We start from the raw sequence: 15430 nt of genomic DNA, 5'->3' as shown, positions 1-15430 counted from the left end.
CATTAACACAAAAGAAGTCAAACTTATAATTTGATTTAACATTAAACATTACATTATTTTGTTGTTCAGTCATATTTCAACTCTGATTCATAAAGACGTGAGTATTGTGTCTGATTCAGGATTGATTTTTGGGAGAGTTCAAATTTGATCTGTGTAAAACCAAATGAAACTGAAACTTGACCAAAGTGATGGCCAACCCCAGAAAAGCGAACATTTTGGTCATTGGACCATATCAGCACAACTTGTGTTTAGTTTAGCAGCAAGACAGTCTTGAATCATTTGAAATTCCATATTGGTTTATAATTGATTAATCTAATGTGGCCAGATCAAACACAACAAATGGACGGAGTGGTTCAGGATGGCACCCAACAGAGATACCAGCGGTTTAAGGTGCAGTGTTTAATAAACTGGTTCATAGGTTCAAATCATAAACTCATGCAAGGTCATCTGTCAACTAACATTTCTATCGATATTTCCGATATGGAGAAACATCATGCATGAGAAATATATAAACTTTAGCACACCTACAACATGAATATTCACCTTGATGTTCTAATATCACCTTCACGCTGTTAAAGAGTGAACTCCTAGTACTTTATGTTTCACAGATCAGCAGGTTTGTGTAAAATCACAGTTTGAGATCTGCTTGGATCAGCAGCAACCCAAGAACAGACACTGGTTTCCCACATGTCCCACTTCTGCTGATATCAGAGCAGATCTAGACTGATAGCAGGACCCTGTACACAAACCTCAACACTATTCTGCCAGTGTGATCCGGCTGCCACTGTCACACTGCAGTGCAATGACTGGTCCACACATTGTCCCAATGTCAAACTGCAAGGTCATTTTCACCAACAAACTTTATTCTGAAGTCCAGATAATGATGTAATCATGCAGACTCATCTGAGATATTTAAAATGTTTTGCTAATTATAATGCACTACATCACAGAGTAAAATACTGTCCTTTTATTCCACTGCATTTTTTGGCAGCTATCACTTAGAGATATTTTGCAGAATGGGATTTTACATTGAAAACAAACTTATCAAATATAATTCATTGTTACAAATTATACTGCCCAGCAGTATACAAACTGTGTCTGATAACAACCAGCCCATTGAATCAGGTGTGTTGGAGCAGGGAAACATCTATAACATGCAGGGCAGCAGGTTCCCAGGGTTAAGAAACACTGTTTTTGAAGATTAATAGGTTTTGTCAAAATGAGAAGTGTAAAGTGGCAGAAAAAATAAATCATCAGGCGAAGTTCTGTTTAGGTATCTAGAGACTGTACTTACCTGCCAAGTTTTTCTGAATTAAATGATATGAATACTTCTTCGCCACTGAAATGAACTCCTGCCGAATTAAAGAGAATGATGAGATTCACTCACAAGATGTGGAATTTTCTATTTGTTATCACAGTGCTGTCAGGGATGAAGGAATAAAGATATTGCTTTAATTTTAGTTTCAATTCAAAGGTGTTTAAAGATAATCTAAAATAAAACATTAGGAATAATACAATTTTAGAGATTAAGAAGCAGTTAGAGCTCATTGAAGTTTGCAATTACCCGTATTATACAGCTTAAATAATGATCATTAAGCACTGTTGGGTTAAGTCATTCTGAATAAGAGCATCTGTTAACTGTCTGTAATAACTGTTTTCTGTGGCGTCCCAACTCACATTGATATGGTGTTGTTACGTATGTCCAGAAACAAGTGAACACAAAACCCACAAAATCATGTTTTTATGGTGTTATTGTTTCCTTATAAAGACATTAACAGCGTGGAAACCACTGGTCTTTATGACACTGCTTAAAGATGGTGCTCCCCATCTGGTAAACAGCTATTATCTCCACAATACTAAATGTCAGCCACATCTGCAACCATTACTAGGGCCTCCTATAGAGTATTCCTAAACCCTGTTTATCCTGCGGCCGGCTGGTCTGTTAGTCATGACCTATAAATGGTGCGGAAAAATACTTGTACACGATGGCCGTGGTGACCAGAAGTGTTACAGAAGTTGACTGATTCAGCAGTTTGCAAATATTTCAGCTGTTTGGACATGGAGTCTGTAGCTTCTTGTCAGGTGGATACTTTATCTCTTAAAAAAATGTAAAGTTCAGAAAAGAAAATGTACCACCAGCTTTGTTTTTACGCCTTCAGAAGAAAAGTGACATTGCCTTTATGACATGACGTTGCCAACCCCTAAATGATCATTATGGTCTTCCTAATGCAGCAATTACCGTATGTGTGATCATTTCTGTTGACACACGAATGGTGCTCAACATGTTAAATCACTGTGAATGAAACTAGTCATGTTTTGTTTTTGTGCACAAGAATCAACATACTTGAAAATCCTACATCATCTCCATTTTTACTCAACAAATAATCCCAGTTTCACTTGGAGAAATTGGCCCATTTACAGAGCAACGGAAAATAATATAAAACTACACCATCATGCCTTAATATGTGGTTGAAATTATACACCTGTGTTCAGACATACATGCTTGCAATTTCCAAACAGGTTTTCTTCACAGTTCGCTTTAAACAATGGCTGCAATGTGTTGACTGTCATGATGTTGCAGAATTGTTATAGTGGCCATGCAGGTTTTGGTGGTAGTAGGAGGAATGGTGGTAGCAGAGAGATATACTGGGATTAGGGACCGGACCACTTCACTTTTAAGGTGACCGAATCGAGCCAATAATTTCAGATCAGCATGATAAAGGAGTCCCTGTTCAACCATAGGTTGAAACTTAAAGCACAACTTTCTCTGTGGCATTTCTGAACAGATGGTGAAAGTCTGCCTGCTCATTACAGCCTCACTCTCTCTGTCTTACCTGTGCGCTGCGCACCCATCCTCCCTCTCCACCCATTCATTTGTAATCCCTCCACATGTCTCCTCCCTCGTGGCTCGGGCATATATAATATGGATTGCACAGGGATTTCACTCCTCCTCATGGACATTTTATGGGTGCTTTTTCTAATTTTGAGTGTTATGAGTGAGTATCAGCCAAAGTTGAGGAGCGACACTTTTCTTGTTTAAAGGTAAGATCTTTTTTTTGGCTCATGGTTTACCACCTTTCTTTTTGAAAAAAGTATAAATGAATACCAAAAATAATAAATTTTCAAGGCCTAAATAATGATATATGTCTGTCCAGCTTTTGAAGACATCACTATATTTTATTTTGTTTTCATTTAATCAATCATTAATTTTTGATCTTTTCTCTTTCTATGTCGTTGAAAATTATCCTAACTCTCCATTTCATTCTTCCAGTCGAACATCAGGTACCAATGTCTCCGTCTCTGGCCAGATCTGCTCCGAGCGAGCTCAACCATTGGTGGACCCAGCTGAGGTTTCGCCTTCAAAACAAAAAAGGATGGAACGAGATGTTGGATGAAACATTTCTGTTCCACACAAAAAAGTAATAAAGTCATATCTGATACCACTTTCCACTGCTGTTTATGTCTAAATTATTCATTTGCCAGTATAATGACACTACATGTGATGTTTTGTTTCTGTCTTTCTTCCCTCAGCATAAATGACATTCCTCTCTTCTATGCGGCTAAAAAGAACAGCGCTGGGTGCATCAAGAAACTGCTAAGCTGTGCATCCACCAACATCTTTGAGAGAGGTAAGCCTTGAGGGTGAATTTACACCTTCCTGTGTTGTTATTCATATATGTCTTTTGTAAACTGTGAAGTTGTAACGCTCTCATTCAGGAGCCCTCGGAGAGACAGCTCTTCATGTTGCTGTGATGAGCGACAACCTGGATGCTGCTGTGGCTCTGATGGACGGAGCTCCTGAACTCATCAACGAGCCCATGACCTCTGAGCTTTTCCAAGGTTTACATGCATAAACTCTCATACACTTACACACACAGACACAAACACACAACATGCAGTCTAAAACTCATTGTATGTGTGAGTCTAAACAGGTAAAGTTGTTCTTTTTATGTCTTCAATTAAAAATAATGAAGAGATACGCCTGCATTGTAGACAGTGTCAGATATGACAGCTTGTTACAGGACACTAATTCAAGTAATTAGCAAGACCTGTGAGTGTTTCGATGTAACTGACAAAAAGTAAAAGCATCAATTGACAAAACCCACACAGTGAAGTATCAAACCTGTACACAAAGCAGCTTTTACTCAACTTTTTATTTGTCAAATCATGTCATCAATCTTTTTTCTCTTCATATAGGTCATTCATCTACACAGTGGATCATTTACAAAACCATCTAACAATCAATGACAGACAACAGTTAACTGTAGTGACTTCTAAGACAGAGCTTCTTCATCCACTTGTAGAACCGAACCTGATGCATACTTGTTGTTTGAACAGCTGGGGTTAGAGATTGGCAATTGCTTTACTTTGAAACCAGTTAATTCACAGTGGACTGATGTAGACTTTCTCGCTCTGCTCTGCTCCAGGTGTTACTCCGCTCCACATCACTGTGGTGAATCAGAACATCAATCTGGTTCATCATCTCATCAGTCGTGGCGCTGATGTAACAACACCGCGAGTCACCGGCCTGTATTTTAGGAAGAGGATAGGAGGACTTCTATACTGTGGTAAATCAGCACAAGTGATTTTATAGTGAAATGTGTGGGGCGGTCAGGTCCTAATGTGTGTGTGAACAAAAAATATTTTTGATAAAAGTATCTGCTTTAATATATGGTTTTGTGCACAATGGGTTGTGCAATGGGACGCACAAACAAACTTGTTTTTTGACATATACATTTGTTTAACAGGTGAGCACATCCTCTCTTTTGCTACATGTGCTGGGAACGAGGACATTATCTCCATGTTGATCGACGCAGGGGCCAGTACCAGGGTCCAGGATTACCGAGGTATGAAATGTGGACCCTTGAGTGAGAGAAGATACAGTACTATTTTTTTTATAACCAAGCGAAGTGGGCACTAGACTACTGAAAGGCTCAACTAACAATTATCCTCAACTTCAGCTGGTTGTTCAGTACAAAAAATATATAATAGATGAATAAAATATATAATTTTCAAGTTCCTGTTTTTTGTCAAAAACTAAATTGAGTTTACTATAAATGTAGCAAATCTTCCAATTGGAGAAGAGTACCAGTGGATATGTGAAATTCTTTCTTAAAATAACAATTCATCAATCACCAAATTGTGATTCATTTCTTGTCAATTACCTGATTAATGAATTATCTAATCATTAAAACTGTGGAGTACTGATTGATGTCTGTGTGCCTCCCCTGGGGCGCCTCAAGAGGTTAATCCAGCCATGTACATTTGTGTATCTGTTGGTTATGAATAATTAATATCCTTGTTTTCTCTTCTCACACGTCGCTTGTCTACACACTCCTTGTATTCTCTGTAGGCAACACACTGCTTCACATTTTGGTTCTGCAGCCCAACAAGACGATTGCGTGCCAGGCGATTGACCTGATTATGGCACGCGATGCAGAGCTGGACCAGTCACTGCCACTCGACATGGTGCCCAACTACCGAGGCCTTACACCTTTTAAACTGGCTGCCAAAGAGGGAAACATTGTGGTGAGCAGAGCATGGGAGGACTCAAATGGTGAACATCCAACATGAAAGGTAGAGCAGATTATTTCACTCATCCCATTTTCCCATCTTCACTGCTGCGATTCCCGTCTGCCTCTCTCAGGCTTTTCAGCACCTGGTGAACAAACGACGTATTGTCCAGTGGAGTCTGGGGCCTTTGAGCTCTCACCTGTACGACCTTACGGAGATCGACTCATGGGCCGACAGCATGTCAGTGCTGGAGCTCATTGTGAGCAGCCACCAGAGAGAGGTACAAGACAAGATCTACATGTTATTTAAAGTCCCCCTCCATTAAAAAAAAAAAAATCAGTTTTTCCTTTTGTTCCAACAGTTAAATGATTACGTTTCACTGGGGAGAATGATGAGAGAGAGAAAAGAGAATGTTTCTCTGTGCTCATTAAAAATCTGATTTTAAGGGGTGCACCTACCTTTTTGACATCACAAGTTGTTTGAAAACCAATTATGGTCCAACATTCAACCTAGAAGAATGTAATGTGAAAACTTGAAGCCTTCAGTGAACATACCCTGACAATGGACCTGAGAGTGAAGCATGAGACATCTTGAGTCCTGCAGTTACATTTCTAAAATAAAATGTATACATATTCATTGAGATTCTGGGATTTTTAATAAGGATGAAGGTATAAATGAAATTATAAGTAGTTAAACGACTTAATTGAACTTTCTTTTGTGGAAAAAAACATATCAGACAGACATTGTTGCTCCAAGCAGAGTATTGTGCATGTTTGGGGAGCTCTTTAAGGGAAATATCACACTATATTGTGAGGCTGACCGGAAATAAAAACTTTTTTTTTTCTGCAGGCGAGAGGGATCCTGGAGGTGACTCCTGTGAGGCAGCTGGTCAGTCTGAAATGGAACCTGTATGGAAAACACTACTTCAGGTAGCGATGTTTTTTTCGTCTAAATTAAAATGAACTGTACACTTGTCCAGTCTTGTTTTACAGTGTGTTTTGTCCCCCTTCTTCTTGTGTCAGGCTGCTGCTGTTGCTGTACCTCCTGTACATCGGGACATTCACACTATGTTGTGTGTTTCGCCCTCTAAAGGATGCTCCGGAGAACTACACACAGTCAGACATGGACAAAACCATCCGAGTACAGAAGGCGCTCAATGTAGGTTATAGGTATAAAATCATGGCATAAATGTGTCATTACAGTCTGACCATGTAAAATTGTGTGAGGTTATAACATACTGTATATGCTGGACCATAAACAGACCTCAATATTTACTGCTGTACTTTTTACTCCACCACATTTATTCCTTTTTTCTTGAACGCTTCATTTAAAAGCTACTTTTCAGATTCAAAATTTGCAAGTGAAATTTTAAAATGTATTTAAGTGGTGCATTATTATAGATTAAACTACTCAAAAGTATATAAAGCAACTACAAGATCAACTCATGGTCCGACAGCATGTCAGTGCTGGAGCTACAATAAAGTACTTCTCAGATGTAAATAAAGTAATAATTATGATCTAAATAGTGTCACAGTATATTGCTAACAGGGGACATTCTGACATATGTGTACTTTTATTTTGTTTTCTTTCTCTTTTGTGCTGTTTTCTTTCTTTAATTCTATGTATATTTCTGAGTACACAACGTATACTTGTCAGGGTTTTTTCAATAGAGGGTTTTTGACTTTTCAAATATTTTACATACATTTACTTGAATGCAGTAGTTTTGTTGTATGGCAGTATTTGTAAATAATGTGCCACTTTTAGTCAAAGATATCAGTACTTCTTCACCCCTGGACAGACAAGAAGCTTTTCAGATTAAAAGTAGACAATTGTTTATGCAGGGTTCTGCTCTTAAATAAATATCATTGTTATGATGATCTCAACTCTTAAACCGCGCAAAAGGAGCTGTAACTCTTTACTTGTTCTTATTACATTGTACAAATGTCAAGCTGCACGCCTTCATAGGACACACAGTTTAATGATAAGAAGCTTTTAATATCAATACAAACTTTATTCCCCCATTTGCCTGCCTCAGGAGAGTTATGTGACATATGAGGACAACCTGCGGCTGGCGGGAGAGGTCATCAGCGTCCTGGGAGCTTTCCTCATCCTCTTGCTGGAGGTCAATATTTGAAATATTCTGTCTTAATAAATGTTGTATGCTAGTTTTACACTGACACATCCTGCTGTATCCCCTCCTCCAACAGATCCCTGATATACTGAGGGTGGGAGCGAAGCGCTACTTTGGCCAGACAGCACTGGGAGGCCCCTTCCATGTCATCCTGTTAGTACACACACTTCTGTGCAGTGAAATAAGGCGCTCTGTCTGGAAATACCATCCAACCTTTCTGCTGCTGTTTGCATTGTTTTGACCAGGATCGGCTATGCGTGCCTGGTGGTGCTGCTGTGTGTGTTCAGAGCCTGCGGAGTGCAGGGGGAGGCCGAAGTGATGGCAGTGTGTTTGGTCCTCGGCTGGTGCAACGTCATGTTCTTCGCCCGAGGTTTCGAAATGCTCGGCCCCTACGTCATCATGATACAGAAGGTAGGTGATAGCTCGGTCTGGGCTGCATACTATAGGAGCTCATGAGGAACAGAGAAAGAGGAGTTTGTTCCTCTCACACACCTGTGCCCATATGTCTTCAAGCAGATGTGTTGATTTGTTGTTTTGGTTTTTGAGCTTCACCTATTTGTGTTTTCAGACTGACCTAACCTACGTCTCATTTCCCCCTAGATTATATTTGGAGACCTGACCAAGTTTATGTGGCTCAGTTTCATTGTGCTCATTGGTTTTTCCACCTGTGAGTATATTTTTGGCAGTGTGTACAAACATCTCTTTAACCCCTCACAAAGCTTTAACAAGAAATTCCTTCAAAATAGGAGAATTTTCTGCTCCTTTATACACGTTACGTTTTTCTTAATTTTTCCTCTCAGCCCTGTGGATGGTGTATATGACCCAGGAGCCAGACTCCATCCCTGCATATCGCTCCTTCCCCATCACCCTCTTCTCCCAATTTGAGCTCAGTGTGGGCCTCATTGACTTGCCAGTGGACCACACCTTCACTACACCCCCCATCGTCCATGTGCTGCACTGCATCTTCTCTGTGGTCTCCTACATCCTTCTGCTGAATCTGCTCATCGCCATGATGAGTGACACACACTGGAGGGTGGCCCAGGAGAGAGACGAGCTCTGGAGGACTCAGGTCACATACTAATACACCGTTACACACTTGTACACAATTGCCTCATCAACATGCAGTAAGTGTTGCTGTGTCATGGTTACAGCTGTGATGTTGTTGTGCAGGTGGTGGCCACAACTCTGATGCTGGAGAGGAGGCTTCCCCGCTGCCTGTGGCCACGGCTGGGGGTATGTGGGCTAAACTACGGCCTGAAGGAGCACTGGTATCTCAGGTAAGAGAGTACAGCAATGCCAGGAACAAAAACAAAGGCTTTAAAGGTTGAAGATCCACCCAAACACAGCAAAAATGTACTGAAGCAGAGTCTTTATTTTTTACTAAAATAATCACACAAGGAGGAAATGTGTCCACTGACCACAGCCTAAATCCTCCACTTCAGCCACAAGTCATGTTGTGCTTTGAGTAAACACCACAACTCTTATTCTCCTGATAACACTATGCTGTTACCACCACACTTCCTCCTCATGCAGACAACAACAAAATTTAGAAATTTTGTAAAATGAGGAGATTGATTCCACTTTTACTGGAAATATGGAACTGCAGCCAGCAGCTTGTAGCCTCGGTTAGCATACAGAGAAAAAGCTTGCCTGCATACCAGCACCAAATTGAACAAGTGTATTTTTCAAAAATGTCAAACTTCCCTTTAAATTTGACATAGTCCATATGTGTAGTTGTGGGAGGAGTAATAACAATGGCATTGTATCAGTAATGGAGTGAAAGTGGTGCATCTTACGAAAACAAAATATGACTTGTGGCTGAGGTCTGTCAAAAACTACTACGATTGTGGTCAGTGAGCAAATTTGTATCTTTCTGTTAACAAAGAAGCATTTCACTGAATGTTTAACTGTTTCTTTAAGCATAAACACAAAATATGATGAGAACAGATGTGGACCCCCCCCCAAAAAATTTAATCACAGCTCATTACCGTGTAACATATGTAACTGTAAATAATATTTTACCATGTAACAGCTTTTGTCTTGAATCATTTGTGACTCCTGGTTTACTGATTATTTCTGCAGGGTTGAGGACAGAAATGACTCAATGATGCAGAAGATGCGACGTTACATCAAAGCCTTCTCTATGGAGGAGGAAAAGGAAAACGAAGGAATGGAGAAGTCTGACACAATAAAGGAAACCCCAAAGCTCAGGCCTAAAAACAGAGGAGGGTTCAACAACAGGAGAGCACTGTCAGGGTGGGAGATGATTCGTCACAGCGCTTTAAGTTTGAAGATGGAGCAGGAGGAGCCAGAGGAGGACCAGGACATTAAATATGTTTAGAGGGAGATCCTGCCTGACCCTGAAGTGGATTTCCTGAAGCCTTCCATTCACTTAAGGGTCCTGGACATAAGAGGAAGATGTAAAGTGCCCATGAGTTTCAATGAACTTGCAAAAAGAGGGCTCAACTGTGGCAGATTCTTTGTATAGTCGACGGTGCAATTATTCCAGTATTATGCGATAGAAAAGAGTTTGTTATTTTTATAGCAGTCTAAAAGACATGTAGCAGTAATATATGCTAAGCTAAAATAAAGTAAAACATAGACATTGAAAGTATTCTGTATTTGCATGAGTAGTTTTATATGAGAATAAAACGCTTTTGAGACAAACTTACTGGCCTTCATTTGTGAAACAGACAGACAGCAGGACATGAAATCATACAGTATCTAAGATTCAGATATAAAGTGGGTATAAGCAAAACAGTGAAATGTTAAAAATTTTAATATGCTACAAACTCCTGCAAGAAAATAACTTGCAAAAATCGACCTGAACAGCTCTTCCTGTGTTGATTATAAAATGATTTCTTTGTTGGATAAGGCAGATTAAAGTGTTACGTGGAAACAAAAGATTTTTCATGTTATTGAGGAGCTAATGTTTGTTGACAGAATGTTGATTTGCTCATTATTCACAGAAATGCCATCAGAGCTGCAGCTGCAGTTGACAGATGAAGTAGGTGTAAGCATCACAGGTGGCTTTCATCCAGTTCCTCTCAGGGGAGATTCCATTGCTGAGGATCCCGCAGTCGCCTTGTTGTGGAACTTCTGACCAATAACTGCAAACAAAATGAAAGAGTGTTGATGATTACACTGTGGTTGCAGGATAATGTGATTATTTTTGTAAAGAGCATTATTTTTTCTTCCTTTGTAATATATGTACACTTTATTAGGCAAACCTGTACAATCCAATCTCACGCAATTCAATACAGCAGCTCTAATAAAACATTAACTATATATAAAACTGATTGACATTGCTGGAAAATGATATGTCCACTAATGAGGTTATAGTTTAAGGTGGTGTTGTACTGGACTCTATTATACTGAGAGTTTCTATTATATGTTTTTGTCCTTCTCATTTTCATACAGGAAAGGGGGAGGAACATTAGAAAAACTTCTAAATATACTGGATTCCAGAACAACACTCCAAGTGGACATGTAAACATCCTGTAAGTAGACTTCAGGGCATTGCTGATCTGTTGTATTGCAATAGACTGTATATATATATATGTAAGGTGGCATCTGAGTGTATAAATTACTTTGATACATGTCTCTTCTTTTCTCTCAAATGTGTGGGTCACGCATTTAAAACATGCATACTCATTAACATCACAGATAAACTACTAAATATGAATGGCCAAATATCAAAAAGAAAAAAGCCAACAGGACGAGACTGCAAAGGGTAACAGTGATGCGGTACATCCCAGAAGTCCCACGCTGAGATAATCCACGGAATTGATCAAACAATTGATCATTTCAGTAATCCAGGCTTGTAGAGTAATCACCTCTCTCGCAGCACAGTGTTGTCAACCCATTTCCATGTGGCGCCTTTGTGTCTCAGACCGATCCAGTATTTCAATTTCCCTTCCTTACTCAGAAAATCCTAGAAGAGAGAGCCCCATTGCCAGTTACACAAATACACAGTGCCAACTATCAATGTTGCATGCATGGCTAGACAACACAGGCAAGGAAGGAAGGAAACAAGTGGCATCAGAGTTTAAGTGATATCAGATCCACCTGAACTGGCCGACTGGTGATAACAGCCAGAGACCCCCCTCTAGAGGTGCAGTTCTGCTGGCTCTGGTCCCAGCTCAGCCTGAAGGTGGACAGGTAAAAACATGAGCGGCCAAAAGTCAGCCACCCATCAGCACAGTGCTTGCAGCCATGATCTGGAAGCAAAGAGAAACCCAGTGAAGAAAAGACAAAAAGGAAGCGATGAAAACACTCAAATGTGGATGAAAAAAAAAGCTATTGTTCAAACGCAATTGATTAGTTTCATGATCTTGTTTTTAACTCATTTAATTTTACACATATTTTGCTTCTATTTGTTTTTGTAGTTTAGTGCACGCAGAGCTTGTGTCCTTGTGCAATCAATCAGGAAACTAAAATAGTCTAAGATGAAATGATAAGGCTGATTAAGCTCAGCTGAATCTTGGTCTAAATAGAATATAATTTATCCAGTTCCTTAAATTAAGCAACTTCCTCCGAGGCCTGTTTAAAAAAAAAAACATTTGAGCTGCTTTGAAAGCACAACTATCATCTAAAACATGGTGATTATTTGGTGAGCATTATATATTTTTCTTGGACAGAAATGTTTTTTTTGGGGCTTAAACAAGGTTTTCTACACTGCATTTTTCAACCTGGCATCACACTCACGTCGGGATTGAACGTTTGGGAAGTTGGTCTGGCACTGCTGGAAGCTGCATGTTCCAGCAATCGAAGGACTGTCAGCTTCTGCAGAGTCCTTTTTCTCTGCGCAGGCTGAGGATCCAGTTTGGACTAGAAATGAGAGCACAGTGGGAGGAGTATGGAGGAAGAGAATAATGCCCAAACGCTGCAGCAGTGCAATTGGCCACATCCTGTATTCCAGTATTATGTTAAAAAATTGGATAAAAAGCAATGTGATTATCTACAGGTTCTGATCTGCCAGTGAGAGCTGATATTTTCTAAAATCTGCTTTGTTCGTACAAACATAATCCAGCTCAGCAGTGGTTTGTTGTTACAGCTCTGACATGAATCTAGACTCATGGCTGCGCATACTTACGTTTCACACTGAGGATGATGATGACCAGCAGAAGGACGAGGCAGAATATTGTGAGGAACAAACATGCAGCACGGTATCGACGGTTGTTTCCGTCAGTCTGTTGTCCTTAAGGAGGAAGACATCAACAGGATGTTAATGAGCACAACACAGGCTGCAAGACTGCCACAGCTGCTTACCTTTCTCCCCCTCCAGTTCAACAGATAACTTAGATGGCAAGTTTTCCCTGGCTTCATCTTTTTTATCTTCCCCATAACTGCGGCAGAATTTAATATACATGGCGGAATATGTCCTGTTATTTGTGAGGAAGCTTGTTGAATTTGACCTCCGTCTTCCTGTCCTGACTGCCTGCAGCAGTGTAGTCGCCCCACCCCAAACACATAAACACGCACACACACACACACACATACTTGTCTTATCACCATAGCAACCTAAATTATTCAGAGAGCACAGTGAATAGTTTGTCCTTGAATGCCCCAAAACTTGATATCTCTTTAAGTCTCTCTCTTTAAAGAATGTGTGTGTGTGTGTGTGTGTGTGTGTGTGTGTGTGTGTGTGTGTGTGTGTGTGTGTGTGTGTGTGTGTGTGTGTGTGTGTGTGTGTGTGTGTGAGAGAGTGAAAAGCAAAACAGGACGTAGACAGAGATGGTAGACTTTCTAATCATAAATAACAGATTAGATTTCTTTCTCGAGGTCCCTTCAGATCAATATTTGTGTCAAACTCTGAGACAGAAAATACGGTCTAGCTACACTAATACAGATTTAAAACATTGGTCTGTTAATATGAGATTATAGTGCAGCATATTGTGTTGACAGATGGAATCAAACAAGTTCTTACACAAGACACTTTAAATGGTAAGACTCTTAGCTCCACTTTTTAATTCTTTTAACAAGAAAACAAATTTCTAAGTAACAGAAAAAAGTATAACTCATGATGCAGTAGCTTCAGGGTGCATTAATGGCTTTTTTTGTGTGTTAATGAGCAATAAGAAGTTGTTTTCACTGTTGTGTTATTTTGGTAAGTCCTCGTTTTCTGTTTTTCTTTCATTTTGAATTGGCGCAATAAAACCAAACATAAACCACACAAGGATGCGTAACTAAGTGCAGAAAGCAAAACAGGTTTATGACCCTGAATAATAAGATAAAAAATAAAGGCAAGACAGACATACGGCTTCCTGCCAGTCTATTTACTTTTAGGAAAATTTGTAATAGTGTCAACTGCAACAAGTACTACTGTTGATATTGATATTGTTGATATGAAAAATTGTTTCAGCCTCTAAAATGTGGAATATTTGCACTTTTTCTTCATTTTCTGTGTCAGAACACCAAATGTTCTCGGCTCTTGTTTGGATCAACCAAAACATTTCATATAGAACAAACAATTAATCAATTAATTGAAAAAATTATTCAACAGTAAAAATAATAGTTTCAGCCCTGTTTTCTACAAACTGAACTTTTGTTTGAATGCAGAGTATCAGTTACCGGAGAAATGCAAAAACATACATTTTTAAAAAACACTAAAATAAGAGGATGTAGAAAGAAAAAACTTAACGGTGAAGACAGTTTACACTTTGTCCTTCTTGAGCATTTCTAAGAATCAAACATCATTAGACATTATAATTGTAATGAACATGTTAAAGTGATGTTTAGTTTAGGATTCCTACAATTGGTAATGTGATGAAATCATGCAATAGTTTTGCTTCTGCTTTCTTCTTTTCATTTTTGGCTGAACTTATGAAATCTAATATACTACTACTACTAATAATAATAATAATGTACTGCAGTTATTCAGCAGGGTGGAGACCTATTGATGAAACTTGAAAATCAGTGTTTGGGAAATTATGATGAAGTGGTTTATTAGTAAGAAAGCAAGAGGCAGCTCTTAAGGTTTTCACAAAGACAGGCAGGCTCAGAAGTGTGCGGATACACGATTGTTTTAGGGCGTTTCCGCTGTACATCACACAGAGGACAAATATACATTTTAAATAAAAGTGTACCTGCTGTTGTTTTAACTGGAGCTCCACTGTAATAAGTTTCTGAATAGACATTATCAGATGGACTTAACAGTTTGGAATAGTGGTCTGGTTCTGCTTCCTCTAAAGACAAAAATAGACACAGATACAATGTTTAACAAGAGACATGAAACATCTCAAGTTTACCTCCAAATAATCAGCATATTCTAAATTAAAATATTAACAGCACAGAATAAAACATCTCACTATGAACATGTCATTTTTTCCTCATACCATTTGACTTTTTTTTCAAAATGCAACCTATTTGACATGCAATTGTTTCACTTAAACATTTGTTATAATCTGATTTAAATTTATTGTTTACCTTTAGTTTTGACCTCCAGCACTGACTCACTTGCTGCACTTTCATCTTCTTTCTTTCTCTCCGGCTCTGTTGCGATCTCCTGCATCTCCATGCCTCCTCACTTCTGTTTCTCTAACTTTCGATTTGCCAAGAATGTCTTTCAGACCTGACAATCTGATTATATAACCTTTTTGGTCATGCAGATAGAAAGGCAGATGACACCCAGTTCCCACCCAGTTGCCAAAAGAATATGTCAGAAGTCAATTTTTGTTTGAAAAGGCAAAAAAAAACTCAAATAAAAAAAATAATTAAGAGAAATCCTGACTAAGGTTTTATTCCTGATCAGTAAAGACAGAACACTTCTTCATAAAGAGTCTT

At 39.1% G+C, this 15430-nt stretch overlaps 2 protein-coding genes across 5 annotated transcripts; one reads left to right on the top strand and one right to left on the bottom strand.

Annotated features, from left to right (window-relative positions):
* Positions 1 to 102: 102 nt before the first annotated feature.
* trpv6 (transient receptor potential cation channel, subfamily V, member 6) lies at positions 103 to 10420 on the top strand. Of its 3 annotated transcripts, XM_069142540.1 has the most exons (17): positions 103 to 3042; positions 3272 to 3419; positions 3532 to 3629; positions 3718 to 3840; positions 4428 to 4568; positions 4749 to 4847; positions 5354 to 5529; positions 5648 to 5794; positions 6364 to 6443; positions 6537 to 6672; positions 7550 to 7636; positions 7722 to 7798; positions 7891 to 8056; positions 8246 to 8312; positions 8446 to 8714; positions 8816 to 8922; positions 9728 to 10420. In XM_069142540.1, the coding sequence occupies exons 2-17, from the start codon at positions 3289 to 3291 to the stop codon at positions 9984 to 9986; spliced, it is 2163 nt and encodes a 720-aa protein (XP_068998641.1). In that variant the 5' UTR covers positions 103 to 3042; positions 3272 to 3288; the 3' UTR covers positions 9987 to 10420. The 3 variants fall into 3 exon arrangements, with proteins under 3 accessions (XP_068998641.1, XP_068998639.1, XP_068998640.1); XM_069142538.1 differs by having other exon boundaries at positions 103 to 3419; XM_069142539.1 differs by having other exon boundaries at positions 103 to 3419; positions 5354 to 5557; positions 6607 to 6672.
* Positions 10247 to 15190, bottom strand: LOC138194098 (early activation antigen CD69). 2 transcript variants are annotated; one of them, XM_069142542.1, is made up of 7 exons: positions 15074 to 15190; positions 14734 to 14832; positions 12741 to 12845; positions 12353 to 12475; positions 11714 to 11865; positions 11482 to 11579; positions 10247 to 10755 (listed from the first exon to the last, which is right to left on the bottom strand). In XM_069142542.1, exons 1-7 carry the CDS (start codon positions 15162 to 15164, stop codon positions 10623 to 10625), a joined length of 801 nt encoding a protein of 266 aa, XP_068998643.1. In that variant the 5' UTR covers positions 15165 to 15190; the 3' UTR covers positions 10247 to 10622. The 2 variants fall into 2 exon arrangements, with proteins under 2 accessions (XP_068998643.1, XP_068998642.1); XM_069142541.1 differs by lacking the exons at positions 14734 to 14832; positions 15074 to 15190 and adding an exon at positions 12917 to 13116.
* Positions 15191 to 15430: the final 240 nt, after the last annotated feature.

Source organism: Embiotoca jacksoni, unplaced genomic scaffold, assembly GCF_022577435.1.
Source record: "Embiotoca jacksoni isolate LCO1_2020_lvr unplaced genomic scaffold, fEmbJac1.0.p SCAF_11, whole genome shotgun sequence".
NCBI lineage: Eukaryota > Metazoa > Chordata > Actinopteri > Embiotocidae > Embiotoca > Embiotoca jacksoni.
The sequence above is the reverse complement of the archived record's forward strand: the minus strand, read 5'-3'. Positions and strand labels throughout refer to the sequence as shown.